This window comes from Delphinapterus leucas, chromosome 8 (genome assembly GCF_059928025.1).
Source record: "Delphinapterus leucas isolate spDelLeu-1000000601 "Yukka" chromosome 8, BTC_Dleu_Yukka2, whole genome shotgun sequence".
Taxonomy (NCBI): Eukaryota; Metazoa; Chordata; class Mammalia; order Artiodactyla; family Monodontidae; genus Delphinapterus; species Delphinapterus leucas.
In genome coordinates this window covers 32,697,916-32,715,598 of record NC_143136.1, presented here as the reverse complement: position 1 = coordinate 32,715,598, position 17,683 = coordinate 32,697,916, and the positions used below count along the sequence as shown (strand labels likewise).

Below are 17,683 nucleotides of genomic sequence, written 5' to 3'. Positions count from 1 at the left end.
CTTGGTAAATTCTACCAAACACTTCCAGAAGAATTAATGCCAGTCCTTTTTAAACTCCTCCCAAAAATAGAAAAGAAGGGAAGATTTCCAAATTCATTTTATGAGGCCAGTATTACCCTTGACAGAAGCCAGAAAAGGACACTACAAGAAACTATGGGCCAATATCCATAATGAACATATATGGAAAAAATCTTAACAAAATATTTGCAAACCAAAATCAGTAGTACATTAAAAGAATTATACACCATGATTAAGTGGGCTTTACTCCTGGGGTAAATCTAGGATGGATGGTTCAACATGTGCAGATCAATCAGTGTGATATATGACGTTAACAAAATGAAGGATAAAAACTGTATGATCATCTCAGTAGATACAGAAAAAGCTTTTGCCAAAATTAAATATCTTTTCATGATAAAAACTCAACAAATTAGGTATAGAAGGAATGTGCTTCAACATAATAAAGGCCATATATGACATGCCTATAGGTAACAGCATACTCAAGGGTGAAATGATGAAAGGTCTTCCTCTAAGATCAGGAACAAGACAAGGATACCCACTCTCACCACTTTCATTCAACGTGATATTAGAAGTCCTAGCCAGAGCAATTAGGAAAGAAAAGGAAATAAAATCAGAAAAGTAGAAGTAAAATTGCCTTTACTTGGAGATGACATGATATTATACATAGATAACCTTAAAGATTCCACCAAAAACTGTTAGAATTAATAAATGAATTCAGTAAAGTTTCATGATTCAAAACCAATATAAAAAAGTCAGTTGCTTTTCTATACACTGACAACAAATTATCAGAAAGAAAAGTTAAGACAACAATCCCATTTACAATAGCATCAAAAATAGTAAAATACTTAGGATTAAATTCAAATAGATGAAAGTTCTGTACTCTGAAAACTAAAATATTGACGAAAGTAATAGAAGAAGACCCAAATAAATAGAAAGATAATCTGTGTTCATGGATTGGAAGAATTAATATTGTTAAAATGTCCCTACTAGACAAAGCAATTTACAGATTCAGTACAATCCCTGTCTAAATCCCAATGTCAATTTTTATGGAAATAGAATAAACAATCCTTAAATTCACAGAACCACTAAAGACCCAGAATAGCCCAAGCAATCTTGAGAAAAAAGAACAAAGCTGGAGGCATCACACTTCCTGATTTCAAGCTATGTTACCAAGCTTTAGTAACCAAAACAACATGGTAGTGCACTTTAAATATATTACAGTTTTGCAGTTATAAATCAACAAAGCTGAAAAACTTTAGATTAAAAAATCCTTCAGCATTTGAGGCCAAATTATCTATTTTTCATTTTAATTTTATTTTTAATCCTTAAAATTGTGAGGTATTTCATAAAATAGTTGGACGTCTGTATGTCTTCTTTGGAGAAATGTCTATTTAAATCTTCTGCCCATTTTTTGATTGGTTTGTTTCTTTTTTTGATATTGAGCTGCATGAGCTGTTTGTATATTTTGGAGATTAATCCCTTGTTGGTCACATCATTTGAAATATTTTCTTCCATTCTGTGGGCTGTCTTTTCGTTTTGTTTATGGTTTCCTTTTTTCTGCAAAAGCTTTTAAGTTTAAGTCCCATTTGTTAGTTTTTGTTTTTATTTTCATTACTCTAGGAGGTGGAGCCAAAAAGATATTGCTGTGATTTATGTCAAGGAGTGTTCTGCCTATGTTTTCCTCTAAGAGTTTTATGGTATCTGGTCTTACATTTAGGTCTGTAATCCATTTTGAATTTATTTTTGTGTATGGTGGTAGAGAAGGTTTTAATTTCATTCTTTTAAATGTAGCTGTCCAGTTTTCCCAGCACCACTTGTTGAAGAGACTGTCTCTTCTCCATTGTATATTCTTGCCTCCTTTGTCATAGATTAATTGACCATAGGTTCTCAGGTTTATTTCTGGGCTTTCTATCCTGTCCCATTGTTCTCCAGGTCTGTCTTTGTGCCAGTACCATACTGTTTTGCTTACTGTAGCTTTATAGTTGGAGGTCAGGGAACCTGATTCCTCCGGCTCCATTTTTCTTTCTCAAGATCGCTTTGGCTATTTGGGGTCTTTTGTGTTTCCATACAAATTAAAAATTTTTTTGTTCTGTATCTGCAAAAAACGCCATTGGTAATTTGATAGGAATTGCATTGAATCTGTAGATTACCTTGTGTAGTATAATCATTTTGACAATATTGATTCTTTCAATCCAAGAATGTGGTATATCCATCTGTTTGTGTCATCTTCAATTTCTTTCATCAGCATCTTATAGTCTTTGGAGTACAGGTCTTTTGCCTCCTTAGATAGGTTTATTCCAAGGTATTTTATTCTTTTTGATGCAATGGTAAATGGAATTGTTTACTTAATTTCTTTTTCTGATGTTTCATTGTTAGTGAAGATAACTGAAAAGCCCTTGAAAATATGCTCAACATAGCTAATTATTAGAGAAATGCAAATCAAAACTACAATGAGGTATTACCTCACACCGGTCAGAATGGCCATCATCAAAAAGTCTCCAAACAATAAATGCTGGAGAAGGTGTGGAGAGAAAGGAACCCTCCCACACTGTTGATGGGAATGTAAATTAGTACAGCCACTATGAAGAACAGTATGGGGATTCCTTAAAACCTAAAAATAGGGTTGCCATATGATCCAGCAATCCCACTCCTGGGCATATATCCAGAGAAAACCATAATTTGAAAAGATACATACACCCCAGTGTTCATTGTAGCACTGTTTACAGTAGCCAAGACATGGAAGCAAGGTAAGTATCCCTCGACAGAGGAGTGGATAAAGAAGATGTGGTACATATATACAATGGAATATTACTCAGCCATAAAAAAGTCTGAAATAATGCCATTTGCAGCAACATGAAAGGACCTAGAGATTATCATACTAAATAAAGTAAGTCAGACAGAGAAAGATAAATATCATATGATATCACTTATATGTGGAATCTAAAAGAGTGATACAAATGAACTTTTTTACAACACAGAAACAGACTCACAGACTTAGAAAACAAACTTAGGGTTACTAAAGGGGAAAGGTGCGGGGCGGAGGGATAAACTAGCAGGTTGGGATTAACATATACAGACTACTATATGTAAAATAGATAATTAACAAGAACTTACTGTATAGCACGGGAAACTCTAATCAATATTCTGTAATAACCTATATGGGAAAGGATTCTAAAAAAATAGATATATGTGTATGTATAACTGAATCACTTTGCTGTACACTTGAATTGAACACAGCATTGTAAATCAACTGTACTCCAATATAAAATAAAGATAAAAAAAGTAGTTGGAAAAATCAAGTTTGATTCCCTTTTAATCTGGAAACATAGGTATCTTGAAGTAAACATTTAGGGTCTCAATTTTCAAGATAGTTTACAAAAGGAAAGGCTGATTAAATTTGATACAGTTTTTTATATGGACTGTAATACAAATATAGTATATTCCAAAAGTGAAAGGTAATTTACACTTTTTAAAAAGGACAATGAAAGCAGGATTCTTTTTCTTTTTCTCAGAGTTTAGATCTTTTTATTAAAAACACTTGTTTTTGAGGGGAATTTTTATGCTCCTTGGTGGGTGGGTTGTTTTCGTTTAATATATCCATTTCCTCATTGACTTTTTTTTTTAAACATCTTTATTAGAGTGTAATTGCTCCCATTGACTTTTTACAGAGTAAACTTCTGTACAATAAAAGATCCTTCTTAGCCTCTTCATTTCCCTCACTTATTAATAAGTCTGGGTCTCATTTAATTGATTAATAGAAATTTTAGTCTGGTGTCTCCAGACTAAATTTATTTATCCTTAAATTTATCCTTAACTTATCCTTAAATTATTTATCCTTAAATCTCATAAATTTATCCTTAAATCTCATAAATGATGTAGTTGCATGTTACAGTTTCATTCCTCGATGATTCTAGAGAAATGTATTTTGCATCTATTCTTTAGAAGTAGGGGCTTCCCTGGTGGTGCAATGGTTAAGAATCTGCCTGCCAATGCAGGGGACACGGGTTCGATCCCTGGTCCTGAAGATCCCACATGCCGCAGAGCAACTAAGCCTGTGCACAACTACTGAGCCTGCACTCTAGAGCCCGGGAGCCACAACTACTGAGCCTGCGTGCTGCCACTACTGAAGCCCGTGCGCCTCGAGCCCGTGCTTCGCGACAAGAGAAGCCACCTCAATGAGAAGCTTCCGCACCACAGTGAAGAGTAGCCCTCGCTCGCTGCAACTAGAGAAGGCCTGCTCACAGCAACGAAGACCCAGCGTAGCCAAAAAAATAAATAAATAAATAAATAAATAAAATAGAATAAAGTAAGCAAAAAAAGATGTGTAATATATGTTCAATAGTTTGGGAACATAAAAGGTCAAATTTAAATATAATGTGAGAGCAGTTTCTATCTTCAGTAGTTTTAAAACTTTATTACATACCCGTGTTCTTGTAGTGTAAATATGTACTATGCCAGTGGAACTCTGTTGTGATCAGGCCCAAATCTTCTTTTTAGGTTTGATCCAGAGCGGTTTGATGATGAATCGGTAATGAAGACTTTCTCCTTGCTTGGATTCTCAGGCACACAGGAATGCCCAGAGCTGAGGTGAGATGATAGAGAAACGAAAAGGAAAGGAAAGATGCTAGACTTTGTACTTATAATTTTGTTTATCACTGTTGATGAGAATGAACAATCTATATAGTTAAAGTATAGTTGTTAATCTTTAGTAACCAGTTAACTTTCTTCCTGACTAGGTTTGCATATATGGTAACCTCAGTACTTTTGAGTGTACTGGTGAGGAGACTGCACCTACTTTCTGTGGAGGGACAAGTTATTGAAACTAAGTATGAACTGGTAACATCATCCAAGGAGGAAGCTTGGATCACTGTTTCGAAGAGATATTAAAATTGTATACACTTAACTTTGTTGAGGGAAATGACCATTTAGAAAATATGTATTGAATCCTTTTATAAGCCAAGCATCATTGTATGATATAAACACCTATTAGTACTTCATCATGTAGATTTGAATTTTTGTATATCAGAGTTTCTTAATGCATTATATACTTTTATACTTATTGCATTAATATAGTGATAATTTTAATGGGAGGACTTCTACTTTTAACTTTTGTTTTTTTCAGTTTCTATGTCATTGTTTTCATATTCTTAGCCTTAGTTTGATCTCTAAAATTAATATTCTTGAAGAGAAATTATTTTTCACAGTAATGTTTTTTAAATATTCATAAAAGAGAAAAATAACTCATTTTCACACTTTCAGTAAATCCTCTTAAAGGGGACTTTACATAAAAAGGAAAAGGAAAAAAGGACTTTATATAATTTTATTTATTGGATTAATATTTTTATTTTCTGAGTATAAATTAGTTTGTGTTTAATCATTGTTATTAGGTTTGAGTAATTCAGTGAATAACATACCTTGTATTTGCTTGTATGCCTTCCCAGACAACAGTGTTTATTTCATGACTTACACATTGCTCATCATTTTGAACAGTTCTGAATCATTTGGAAAATAATACAGTTAGTTCTGAATGTGTTTTGAAGTGGTGTCCTTCCTAAGTAGCAAACTAAGAGTGAGACTTGTCTGTCCTTTTTTTGCTGGAAATTGTAGTAGCACTATTACTCCACTAATCATCATTTGTGTAAAAAAAAATTCCTGAATTTATTTATTATTATGTCATATCCTAACCATAAGAAATGAGAGAGCATTAACTAAAAACTGAAACCAAATTTAAAAGAAAGAAAACAAAGATGGGTCGAAAATATTTGCAAAATATATGACAGAAAGGGATAATATCCATATTACATATAAAGAGGTCATACAAATTGTTAAGAAAACATAGAGTAGATAAATAGACAAAACAGCTTTTATAAGGGGAAACAGCTAATAAACTTTTAGAAAAATGGTCAGTCTAACTAGTAAGCAAAGAAATATTGGGGCTTTTTCAAAAATAAGTATCTTTCAAATTTACATTTTAGTACTGGTAACTTTTATATTTAATGCTTTTTTATTGACAGCATTGTATTTTAGTTTGCTTTCTTTGTTACACTGTTCTTGAAGAACTCTTTTTTTAAAATATGTTTTTTCAAAGATAAAAGGAGATATGAAGGAAGTATGCCAAGTGCTGATAGAGAGGAAAGGAAGAATAGTGATAAATGTTTGCAGATGGGCTTGTTTTTGACACTGCTGAATTTCTCTTGTAATTTTAGTTTCAAGAATGTACCCTAGTTATTAATTGAGTTATTTTATGTTGTGTTTATGGTTATATAGCTAACATTTTAGACCTAGTAATAAGTAGTTAAACATAGAAACTAAGTAACTAGATGCAGCCTTTATTTCTGACAAAAGCATTTAATTTATGGAATAATTTAAATTCTGAAACTTTAAGTGAAATGTATTCTTAGTTCCTAGCATCATGTTTCTACAAAGGCATGTTGTTACATTTGTTCCCTGTCGCCTATCATATTCTATGGTTTTGCGTATAAAGAGCATCTTCCTTTGTTATCCAAGTACCTTAATTGGTTTGGAAACTGGCACTGGAAGGTTAGAGTAGCCAGTTGATATGTAAACCAAGTGTCAGTAAAATCAGGTGAGATCAGTGGAATTTTAAAGCAAGTGCGACCTGATTAGCCATGATCAAGGCAAAAACAGGGTAACTGAACCAGAGTCAGGGTGTTAGCATGTTGCCAGTAAGTGAGACAATGTATAATAATGATGGAATCGAGGAAAATAGAGCATAGAAGAATCAGGTAAATAAGCATATTTTATCCAGAGTTACATAAATAACTTGAAACATTAAAAATAAGTCATTTTTCTAGAGGATTTTTAAAAAATAAAAATTACTGTTAATCATATGTAAAATAAGTTATCCATTCACTGCTGTTCTTACGTGGCCCTTTGTATTTGTCAAATGACCTAAATTTTAGTAGCCTCAGTGTTACTGATGGCTCGTAGCATGGCTCTAGCAGGACTCTTAAGTTTTATAGCTTTCTGGCTTTTTAAAAACTATTTCTTCACTGATTTTGATCTACATTCTTTTTGATAGTTCAGAAGTTTATTGTTAAAAACATCAACACAACACATTTTTTATGGAATGAAAGGGCTCTTCCACACTTTGTGCTAATAAAATTCAAAACAATTAATTCTGTGCATATGTTTGGGAAAAATGAAAAACTCACATGCTGTTTGGCCCACAAATGTGCAGTTTCATTTTTTTATATAAATAGATTCTATCTTATTTATAGACTATCAAAATTTATTTGTTTTCTTTATATTAAAATAGTTTGTATTTTAAAGGCAAAATGCTCTATTTTTTATTAGAAAATTATATGGGTTTATTGTAGAAAAATCTAGGAAACATAGAAGCACAAAAATAGGAAACTCCATCACCACTATTTGAACTTAACCAGTGTTAAGCTTCTGAGGTGGATCCTTCTACATTTTAATCCACATGTAATTTTTACAAACATATTATACACAATGTTCTCTTCATTTAATATGTTATGAACCAGTAGTGTTTTCCACAGCTGGAACATTACTATTCTTCTCACTCAGAATGTAAACACAGACTTGTCAGTCTTTTTCTCTGCCTCTTTCCCTTCTCAAATATTGTTATTCTTTTCAACTTTAAAAATGGTCTTACTTCTCCATCTGTTCTATCAAAACAGTTATATATTAGTAGAACCAAGTTGCTAAAGTCATAGCATAATCTAGGTGTTACAATGAGCATTTAAGAAATGAAATTACTCCATTATCCTAAGAAAAATCTTCAATATAATTAAGGGATAATTGGAATAGCATAATATATAATTATAATATATAATTGGGATAGCATTTCATCTTTTAAGAGGACATTTTAAGAATCTTTGTTGTTGTTTTTGGTGTCTGGGGGAAACAGATTAAAATTCTTCCCTGAAGACATGTTTATTTTTTTCTCCAGACCCATAAAAAGTACTGTTAACCTTTATAAAATGTACCTTTTTTTCACATGCGGTTATGTTGACACATTGAAAATTGCTTAAAAAAACATAATTCTACTGAGTGTGTAAAAGTGAAGACATGGCCGGTAGAATCAAGGAGTCATTTAGTAGCTGTGAGAAGATAGCTGCGAGAGAAATGGACACTATTTTCAAGGGTGGGTTTTTATATTGTCAACAAGTTGATGCTAACGACCTTATTTTTCTTCTTAGCCAGTCCTATGCCTGTTTCCTAAGTTCCTAAGACCAATGATGAAGGTAGAAGGGGAGGAGTTGGGGGAAGGGAGGCAGTGACAACAAAGCAGTTGCTGTTATTGCAGAAGTCAGAAAATCAGCATGGCCAGAAAGGCTGGATACTGTGTTGCTTTGAGCGTTGTCAGTGATCTGCACTGATAAAAAGGAGTGAGACTGAAACTTGCCAAAGTAGAACAAGGGACTGGAATGAGCATTTGTTACACACCAAATTCTTTATATACTCATCTCATTTAGTCCTTAGAAAGTAATAGTAGGTACAGGTAGGACTAACTAAAATAGTTCTTCATTCCTGCTAGAATAAATACTGTAAATAAAGACAGCAGACACTAGCTAAGAAACAGTAAAAGATCTAAACTTCAGATTATCTTAATAGCTTCAGTGGGGTTTAGTGGGGTTTTGTTCTTATTTAAGAGAGAACCAAGCAATAGTTTCAAATGATGTACAGTTCATAATAGCTAAAGAAAATGATTAAAAGAGTAATATAACAGCAGTATTAAAAGAAATCTCAAAGGAAACTAAATATTGCCAACTCAGCTGCCACTTGTACAACTGTTTTAAGTTTTTTCCTGTTCCCACATACGTATATTTTTACCTATTGCAATCAGAACAATTTGATCTACTTTTCATTTAATGCATTTCAGACATTTTCTTTTATTACTTCAATTTTGTAAGGTCTTATTTTGGGGTGGGAGTAGACTTTTAAAATACAATAGAAATCAATTTCATGTTTGATTTATAGAATTTTATAACACTGAGTGAATAGATAATTGTAAAATTTGAGCTGGGAGCCATTTTGTAAAATATCCAGACAGTAAACAAAAGGCAGGAAATGACATTCCTTCTTCCAGTCGGCTTCCCATTCAGTCAGTTTACAGTTTGGTGGCCGTCTTTCTACAGATTGGGAATGGATCTTGTTATAGCATGGATAAACTGCCAGGAGCAAATAAGTCACAAATAATCCTGTTTGGTAGTTTTTTAAAAAAATCTACATTTATATACATCTAAAATACTTGCAAATTCTTGTTTTAATTTTTAACACATGATAGTAGAGAATGAAACTTACTTTGTAACTATATTATAGATAAAGTTGTAATGTGCCTGTCTCCAAAAAGGCAATCAGTAAATATTTTTGAATAAATGAATGAAATCTTCATTGAGGTTTTCTCTGCATATAGAATAAAGGAGATTATTGAAGTTACTTAATAGTTGAAAAAGATTTCCAGATAGCCAAACTACCTCTAATGCTAATAGCACTTTGTAATATGCTAAGTACCCCATTGCTGGAAGTATTTAAGAAGATGTTGTATGGACATCTTTCAGTGATGCCTGTATTAGGTGTGAACATAGGTTTATAATAGCCTATAGTTCTACAAAATATCAACCAAAATAGTTGGTAAGCAAGTAGTCCTTTGTTCCTTCTATATCTTATCACTAGGTCATCATTAAAACTAGGAAATGTTTAAGGATCAGAGTTTTTTTATTAGGTTAGCAACAGCATTATTTCCCAAAGTGTGTCTCATGGTACCCTATCCTATGAGATACTCTGAGAAAAAGTTTCCTCGATCGTATTCATTCTGTTTATATACATATATTCTTTCTCAGAACGAATATTAATATATTGGAAGAACTGAGAAGTTCTACTGTAAGGAAACCTATTTTAACTTGATGTAACACTGAGCGTTCCAAATGTATTTGATGAAGGTACCCCTTTTTCAAGTTATACCTATTATCCTGAAAAACCAGTGTTTCATGGAGATATAGTGTTCAGTAGATCTATAGATGTCATGTCCAGAATGATCTACAGACAAAAGGAGTCTAAAGGAACATCTGTCTTAGGTAGTTCTTTAACCTATGCATGGTCCAGAGATTCTCCAGACTAGGAGTGACCATATTAGAACCAAGGCACCTGAATTCCATGTTCTCTCACTCCCTCACCTCCTCCTCTTTTCCCTGTCAGAGGACAGAGCCCTCTTACTCTCCTGACTCTCTCCGTCTCCTGACTTCCATTTCTGTCCAAAGAAATGTAACCCATTTAGTTAGGCAACACTTTTTTATTGGTCACTTAATGTGTGTCAGATCTTATTCCAGACGCTGGGGATATAGCACTGAGCCAAACAGACATGGAATTTACTGTGTTCTCTCTCTTCTGTGCTTCACCCCAGGAGGAAGAACCCCAGTCTCATGTGCCAAAGCTTAACTTTCTAGCACTTGAGCTCTCTAGGTCCTGGGTTTGGAAGCAACGCAAGGACCCTTTAGGTTAGTGGCTGAAAGGGACAAAGGAAGGAACTTGTAGTTGACTACATGACAGAGAACAGAAGGCTTCAGTTACAGGCTGTAGAGGTGCAAGAAGCACAAGGAACCGTTGGGAGTCAAGCCATTATTTTTGTTACTTTAAGTTTATGAGCAAGAGAATTAAACTACGTATCTTATCAAGGAAAACTGTCAACATTGATGCTGAATAGAAATCCTGGAGATTGTTCAGAGTGAGACGAAACAAAGCTAGGAATTGGTTTGACTAGGTTAAAGAGCAATATTGATTATAGTCATTTGTATGAATTGTTCAATTATACTGCAGCACTAGGTGTGTTCATCTTTCATGATTTGTTGCTGTGTTGCAAGGTCAGCAGCTAATAGATAATTGATTTTTAGAGCTTAAAAGGACCTTGTAGAGATTATATGGCTTAGCCTGCTCACAATTTAAAATTTTAGAGGGGGAAATCTAGGGCCTCTGGGAGTAGAAGAGCAACATTATTTGGCTTTCATTTTAGATTTTCTCATAGTCTTCCAAAGATAGGTGCTTAAGTCAATGCTGTTATTATATTCATAGGATTTTGTTAAGCTTCCAAGGAAGTGTAGATTCAAAGGGAATTGGAAAAAATTTGTTTAATATTCTTGATACAGAGCCTTTGAGGGAGATGCAAATGTGTTTTGAGTGTTAAATTTACTTAGATTTAAAAATACATATCTTCAAGCGCAGTTGCCATGACAACCTTTCTTAATGTGTGTATAAAATTTATGTCTGTCTCTGAGGTTTTCATCTTTCTCAATACAGGGTTTAATGACAAGAGTTGGGCACTGTGGTGTATTTCTATCTAGATGGTGCCCTGTGGGAATTATATAATTTTGAGAAATGCAAATCAAGCATCAGAGCAGTTCTGTAGCATGGTGATCCCACCAAGGTAAATGTCATCTTGTTCTCTCCATGATCAGAGATTGATCTGGCTTCAAACCCAAGATGAAATTCTGGATTGAAATAGAACCATGAGTCTGTTCTGAGTTTCTGTTTTTTTCATATTTAGAGGATTTGTAGGAGGGCCCTAGGAGGTTTGGGAAATTTTGGACTAAATCTCTTGGATGGCCCCCAAACTGATCCAGTCTCCTTGGGATCATCTAAATCTAATCCATAGTATAGGTTGACTCAGAACCACAAGAGACAGCTCTACAATGGCCAGCCATGTGCACAGAGACACCCCAGAGACTCCTTCTAGCCTGAAGTCCAATCCAGCAATCCTAGAGAGATACCATTATCAGACCTCTTCACTTACTTTTACCTCACTTCATATGCACTTGTCTGTCAGTCTCTCTTTTGCACGTCAGGGGCCAGGAGAAGAGTACTAGGATTTTGGACACCCAAAGTTTAGGAGGAAGGAATTCTCATCCTCAATTCTGGAAATATGAATTTATTAAGCAGTGGAATAAGGGGGTAGTCACTGGTACCTTCTGGTAACTATGACTTGAATTTGAGAACTCAACATGGCTGCCTGAGATTTTGAGATGCTTGCTAAAGAGCTATGTTTGTGTTTTATATTTTAGTTCCTCTGTAGTATAGTAAAAAATAATAATAATAAATTTTTTTTTGCAATTTAAGAACCCCTGAAGATAATTAATTGAGATTAGAAGTATGATCTACTAATGTGCTAGCTTTGAATTTACTTTAGTCTTAATAGACTTTGTAAAACTATGTTACATTTAAGAGACTCCACGGATATGTTCTAATCCAATAGCCTTATAAAAGGGGGAAATGAAAGCTGAGAGAACTTATTTTATATGAGAATTTGCCCAGGCTAGCACAATGTTTTTTTCCCCCAAACTTGTTCAGAATGTGACTTCCTTTTGGTTTCATATTATTCTCTAAAGGATGAATTTAAAACCAAGGAAAGGCCCCCTAAGCAAAAAGAACTGCCTAAGTTACTATACTATGCTATTGATAACTGGAAGAAATAGGATAATAGTCTCCTAAAAACAAACACTTGAAAAGAGATGTCCCATCTATGATGGGACATGCTATGATGTTTATAAAGGTTTGGGGGCTTATTTTTTTTGTAAGAGGCACAATCAGGGCCAACTACATAATTTGTATGCCCAGTGCAAAATGAAAATATGGGGTCTTAGCTGGGGATGAAGTCAGTCTCCCCCCTTCCCACCATTGGGTCTGCTCTTTTAACCTATGGTTGATGAGAGACCCCCCTCCCCACCCCACCCCCAAGGGATTGAAGTCTCCATGCTGGGACAATGTTGTTTACCTGGATCAGGGGTAGGCAGAGGAGCCCCGCCCAGTTACCTGGCGCACATGCTGTGGTGTGGCCAGCCCAAAGCAGAGATGATTTCTTCCTTGCCCTGCCTCAAGATGCTGCAGAGCAAACTGCTGGCTGGACTCCAGCCCTCCCCACACCTGCTCCCAGGCCCCCACTGGAGGGTGACGTGGCAGAAAGTGGGCCTCCCTCATCAACTCTCCTCCTAATGCAATCTTACTGCTGCTCTGGGTGGAAGGCAGCAGTGGTAATGGGCAGGGATGGTTAGAGGGAGGCCAGGCAGGGTGCAGGGCCTCTGGTAACTCAGAACATGTGTAGGGAGGCAGGGAAGTAAACTCTAAGCCCCGGGCGTATACTCCAGGGTCCCATTGGACTTCACTTACAAAATACAAATTCACAAATAAAATTTGAGAATTTCACTGCAGTGCCTTCAAAGTGTTATACCCCAACATAGGGTCCTTCTGAGGTGTGGGCTTCTGTGGGACTGCACTGGTTGCAGCCCATGAAGCTAGCCCTGGACACATCTGACCTTACACAGCATGGTGCTGTGACTCAGTGGTTTTTGAGGGCTGTACCTCCTGGTTGTATGCTAGTTGTCCTGGCAAATACCCATAAATGTCTTTTTCATGATTTATCATCAAGCTATTTAAAACTCTCTAGGATGTCTTAAAATTATTTACAAAATAGGCAACAAATAGATGCCAAACTTAAAAGCAATTTCATAATACAGATTTTTATTAAAGTTGCAAAAGTGATACAGTACACTATAAGTCTCTTATCTGAAGCCCCATTTCACTGATGGAGCTCTTTCCTGTATTTTAATAATTGCCAAACATTTTCTGCTGGAAGGTAAAATGGGATTTTTCTCTGAAATATCATTATAAAACCCTATGAAATATTTCAGTGATATGAGTCATTCACTTATTCATATGGTTGGACATCTAGATAATAGAAATCTGTGAGAAATATATTATTAATTCCTGTGGAGGAGGAAGGAAGAAATCCTACTGATGTATTTTAAGTATAGTTAAATTCAGTATTCCTTGCCATTTTAAAATACCAAAGTTATTCTCTTCTGCTCCTTTCTTTCCAAGAGGCTACATAAAATTACTTTGACAAGGAAAATCATGAGTCACTTTTTTTGCTGTTAACCTCTTCTACATTCCATTTCATGAACATAGCAATCGGTGGTCAATGATATTCTTAGCAACCTTGTACTATACAAGTGAGACTTACTACCATATACCATGATGTTTAGTTAGCAATTTTGTCAAAGTATAACCTCTTTGTTTGCAATATTACTGAAACTGATAAGGAACAGATTGTTATAAAAAAAAGTTAGCAGCTTTGAAAATCATACATGCTGCAGTGAATATTCAGCATACAGGTTCTAATGGTATTAAAGCATAATCAGAAAAACTGGCATATTTCAAACTCTTAGCAGTTCATGTTATTAAGTGAAGGTCAATATAGTTGTCAGTAATAAAAACCTAGTTAGTACATTTTGAGGTTTGATGCTCTATAAAACCTTTAACATAATTTAAGACAAAGTGTGAACAAAAGTAGCTAATTTTAGAAATCCAATTTTTGTGAACTGATTGGTGATCTCTCTGCTGTGGGAAAGGATGATCTGTGTTATGCTTTAGCTCTGAAATTCACTGTTTTTGTGGGGGGGGGATATGTAAAACCAATTTTAGTAGAAACTTGAAGAACTGAGGACTTTTTATTCTTCAAAACCATATGCCTTTCAAGATAAATTATCTACCCCATTGGTTATGTCTATACACAGAGATATGTTGTCATGAAGAATTTCAGGTTTATATTGTCCACTCTCATGGTTTGATGGAAAAACTTTTTTCCTCTTTTCACTTTTCACGGGAAAGGGAGCTATTTTGTTGTCTCTTACAGGAAACTATTATAGATTCTAAATATTTAAACACAATTCTTCCAGGTTGTATCTTGGGTATATGTTATTTTCTCTCCTTTCAAGAGTAATTTCTTCTTGAAAAATGCTTTTTATTGGGTATTGGTTAGTATGAGGGGATTATTGTTGATTTTGTTAGATGTGCAACAATATTGTGGTTATGTGGCAAAATATCCTTGTTTTTTAGAGATATATAATAAAGTATTTAGGGGTTAAATGTCATGATTATTGTAATTTTCTTTAAAATTCTGTATCATAAGAATAATATAAGGTAAAATAGAAGCCATTGTTACATCTAATCAGTGGATGTTTGTGTATTCATTACACCATTCTCCGTACTGTATGTTTGTAATTTCCATAATAAAGAGACAAAAAAATGACTTTCAATAAAAATGAAAAAAATATGTATGAGACTTGTGGACTCCTGACTTCCTGAAAATGGGAGGGGATTTTTTTTCTTACAGACTAATTTTGGAGGATTCTTTGTATTCTTTCCAGTCATTTTTAACTTATTTCTTAAAATGTGTATTCATATAGCTATAAAGCATGGAATGCTCTATTGCACAGTAAAGCTTTCTTTTTAGTAGTTTGGTACATTTTTAACCATTAAATAAGTATCCCTAAAATTGAGACCAAGGTTTATATCACTAAAACTGAAACCAAAGTTTCAGATGATAAAGTGTGCCTAAAAATATAAGGCTTAGATCCCAGTCATTTATCTTCTGATCACATACAGAAAATTTGTTTCAAAAATTTAATATATACACATTATATGCACTTGGTATTAAAATTTCCTGGTAGTCTTAAATTTGATTAAAACCCCAAAATGTGTATGAAAATATTAATCACTGATAATTATTTTTCTTGTTCGGGGTAAGAATAGGAACTAAGTTAACCATGTCATTGCTTGAGTAAAACACTCTGCTTTGCATTTCTCCTGATTACTACTGTGTAATATCTCAAACAGGGAACTTAACTGCTTAAAAAGGAATTCTTTTAAATTTCATTGAAATATATATTCATTCGTTGAACTGTGTATGTACATATATATCCAACTTGGTATTGCCTGATAAAATCATATAGCAGCCAGAAAACTAGTTTTGAGATCCTCAAGGTAAAGAAAGAGAACAGTTCCAAGTATCTTCATGAAGAAGGATGACATTCTTATAGTTTCTTATTTAATAGTTTCCAAGCATTTAATGTAAAACCAGGAAAAGGGATAAATATTACAGAAAGTGCCATGTGGAAATGAAACACATGGTATTCTTTAGGTGCCATAGATATTATTCTCTAATAAATTTTTTAAATGTATGAGAAAATACAGTAATATTAACTACTAATTAATACTCAGTGTTAAGGATTTTAAACCTGATAGGTTGATGTCATTTAAAAGAGAGACTGAAAATTTGGAGGCAAAGAGTTAATGATGAAAATAATGTGGGTTTTTTTTTTGTATTCTTTTTGGTGATAGCTCTTCTGACAGGTGTGAGGTGATGTCTTGTTTCCCTGATGATTAGTGATGTTGAGCATCTTTTTTTCCTTTTTTTAATGTTTATTTATTTATTTTGGCTGTGCCAGGTCTTAGCACACAGGATCTTTAGTTGCAGCATGCGGACTTCTTAGTTGCGTCATGTGGTCTTATTGCGGTATTCCCCGACCAGGGATGGAACCCAGGCCCCCTGCATTGGGAGCATGGAGTCTTACCCACTGGACCACCAGGGAAGTCCCTGAAAACAATGTTTATGATGAATTATCATGTCAGTGTGTGCAGGAAGAGTCTGGGCAGAAAGTCTGAAGTGAATCGGTATGTCTTCTAGGTATCATAAGACAAGCAATGTAAACAATTCAGTTAAGCAACATTTATTTCTTTAGAGCTCATAATATTAGGCAATATATTATGTGCTTTACCTTAATTTCCTCATTTAAGTATAGAGTTGCTAGGATGAGATACATCAGGGGAATTCCACAGTATCTTTATTTCAGCAGAAGAATTTCGTTCTCACCAGTCATGTGACTATGATGATGAAATACTGGATAAATGTGAATCCTTTAAGGTACAGTCACAAGTGGCCCAGTTTAAGGCATACTGAGAATGGCTCTGACCAACTAAGTGAGTCTTCCAGGGCCAAGCCGTTAGGCCCTCTTCTTGGCCTTGAATTCTTCAACATTCTTATTGAAAGCTATAATGAACCCCAAAGTCTTGCTTATCAAATCAGTAGATGATGTGAAGCAAGATAATTTATTTCAGGAGATGGTAATGAGGGTTTAAATCTGGGAAAAAGCCAAGGCATAATTTGGAAATAAATATAAGGACCTGCAATTAGATTAAAAAAAAAATCAACTGCACTTGGCATGACTGGGTTAATATGTAAAAAATCTATGACTTTTTAATGCTTACTTTGAATCAAACTGATGATAAAATTGCTTTAAAAATGTCATCTTGGGATGCATTAATAAAAGTATTCTCTCTGATTTGGGGAGATAATAGCCTCACTGGACTCTTATAAACTAATCCATGCTCATTTTAGAAGAATTAAGATGCGCAAAACCAAAAAACCCTACAATCCTTCCACTCAGATAATATATATGCACACACGATGCATGTACTTTGTATAGATTTTGTAGTTGTCTTCTTTTTTGCTGAAATGTTCTTGGTGGCAGCAGAAGTGTGTATCTATGTCCTTCAATTCTTAGATTCTGCCGAATAAGGTCTTCTCTTGGCAGAGAGTCCCACTTAGACCTTCAGAGCCAGAAAGGCAGTTTCATTGGCACCCCCTGGGACCTTGTTAGAACTATTAAGTGGGGCAGACCAACTGAATCAGAAAGTCTGGGGCTGGGGCCTAGCGATCCTGCAGTTCAACAAGCTCTGCAGGTGATTCCAATCCACTCAGAAGTTTAAGAACTGACCTGAGTTTAACCCTTTGATTTTTCAGATAAGGAAGCTAAGATCCAAAGAAGTCACATATTAATTTGAGAAAGTG

At 34.6% G+C, this 17,683-nt stretch overlaps 1 protein-coding gene across 1 annotated transcript in view; it reads left to right on the top strand.

Moving 5' to 3' along the window:
• The window catches only part of CYP20A1 (cytochrome P450 family 20 subfamily A member 1), an 81,011-nt gene extending 63,544 nt beyond the window's left edge, over positions 1–17,467 (top strand). Inside the window, exons 12-13 of the mRNA XM_022567473.2 lie at positions 4,516–4,605; positions 4,755–17,467. Coding sequence (XP_022423181.1) covers positions 4,516–4,605; positions 4,755–4,905 — 241 coding nt within the window. The 3' untranslated portion in view covers positions 4,906–17,467. The remainder of the gene's footprint in view (positions 1–4,515; positions 4,606–4,754) is intronic.
• The last annotated feature ends 216 nt before the right edge of the window (positions 17,468–17,683 follow it).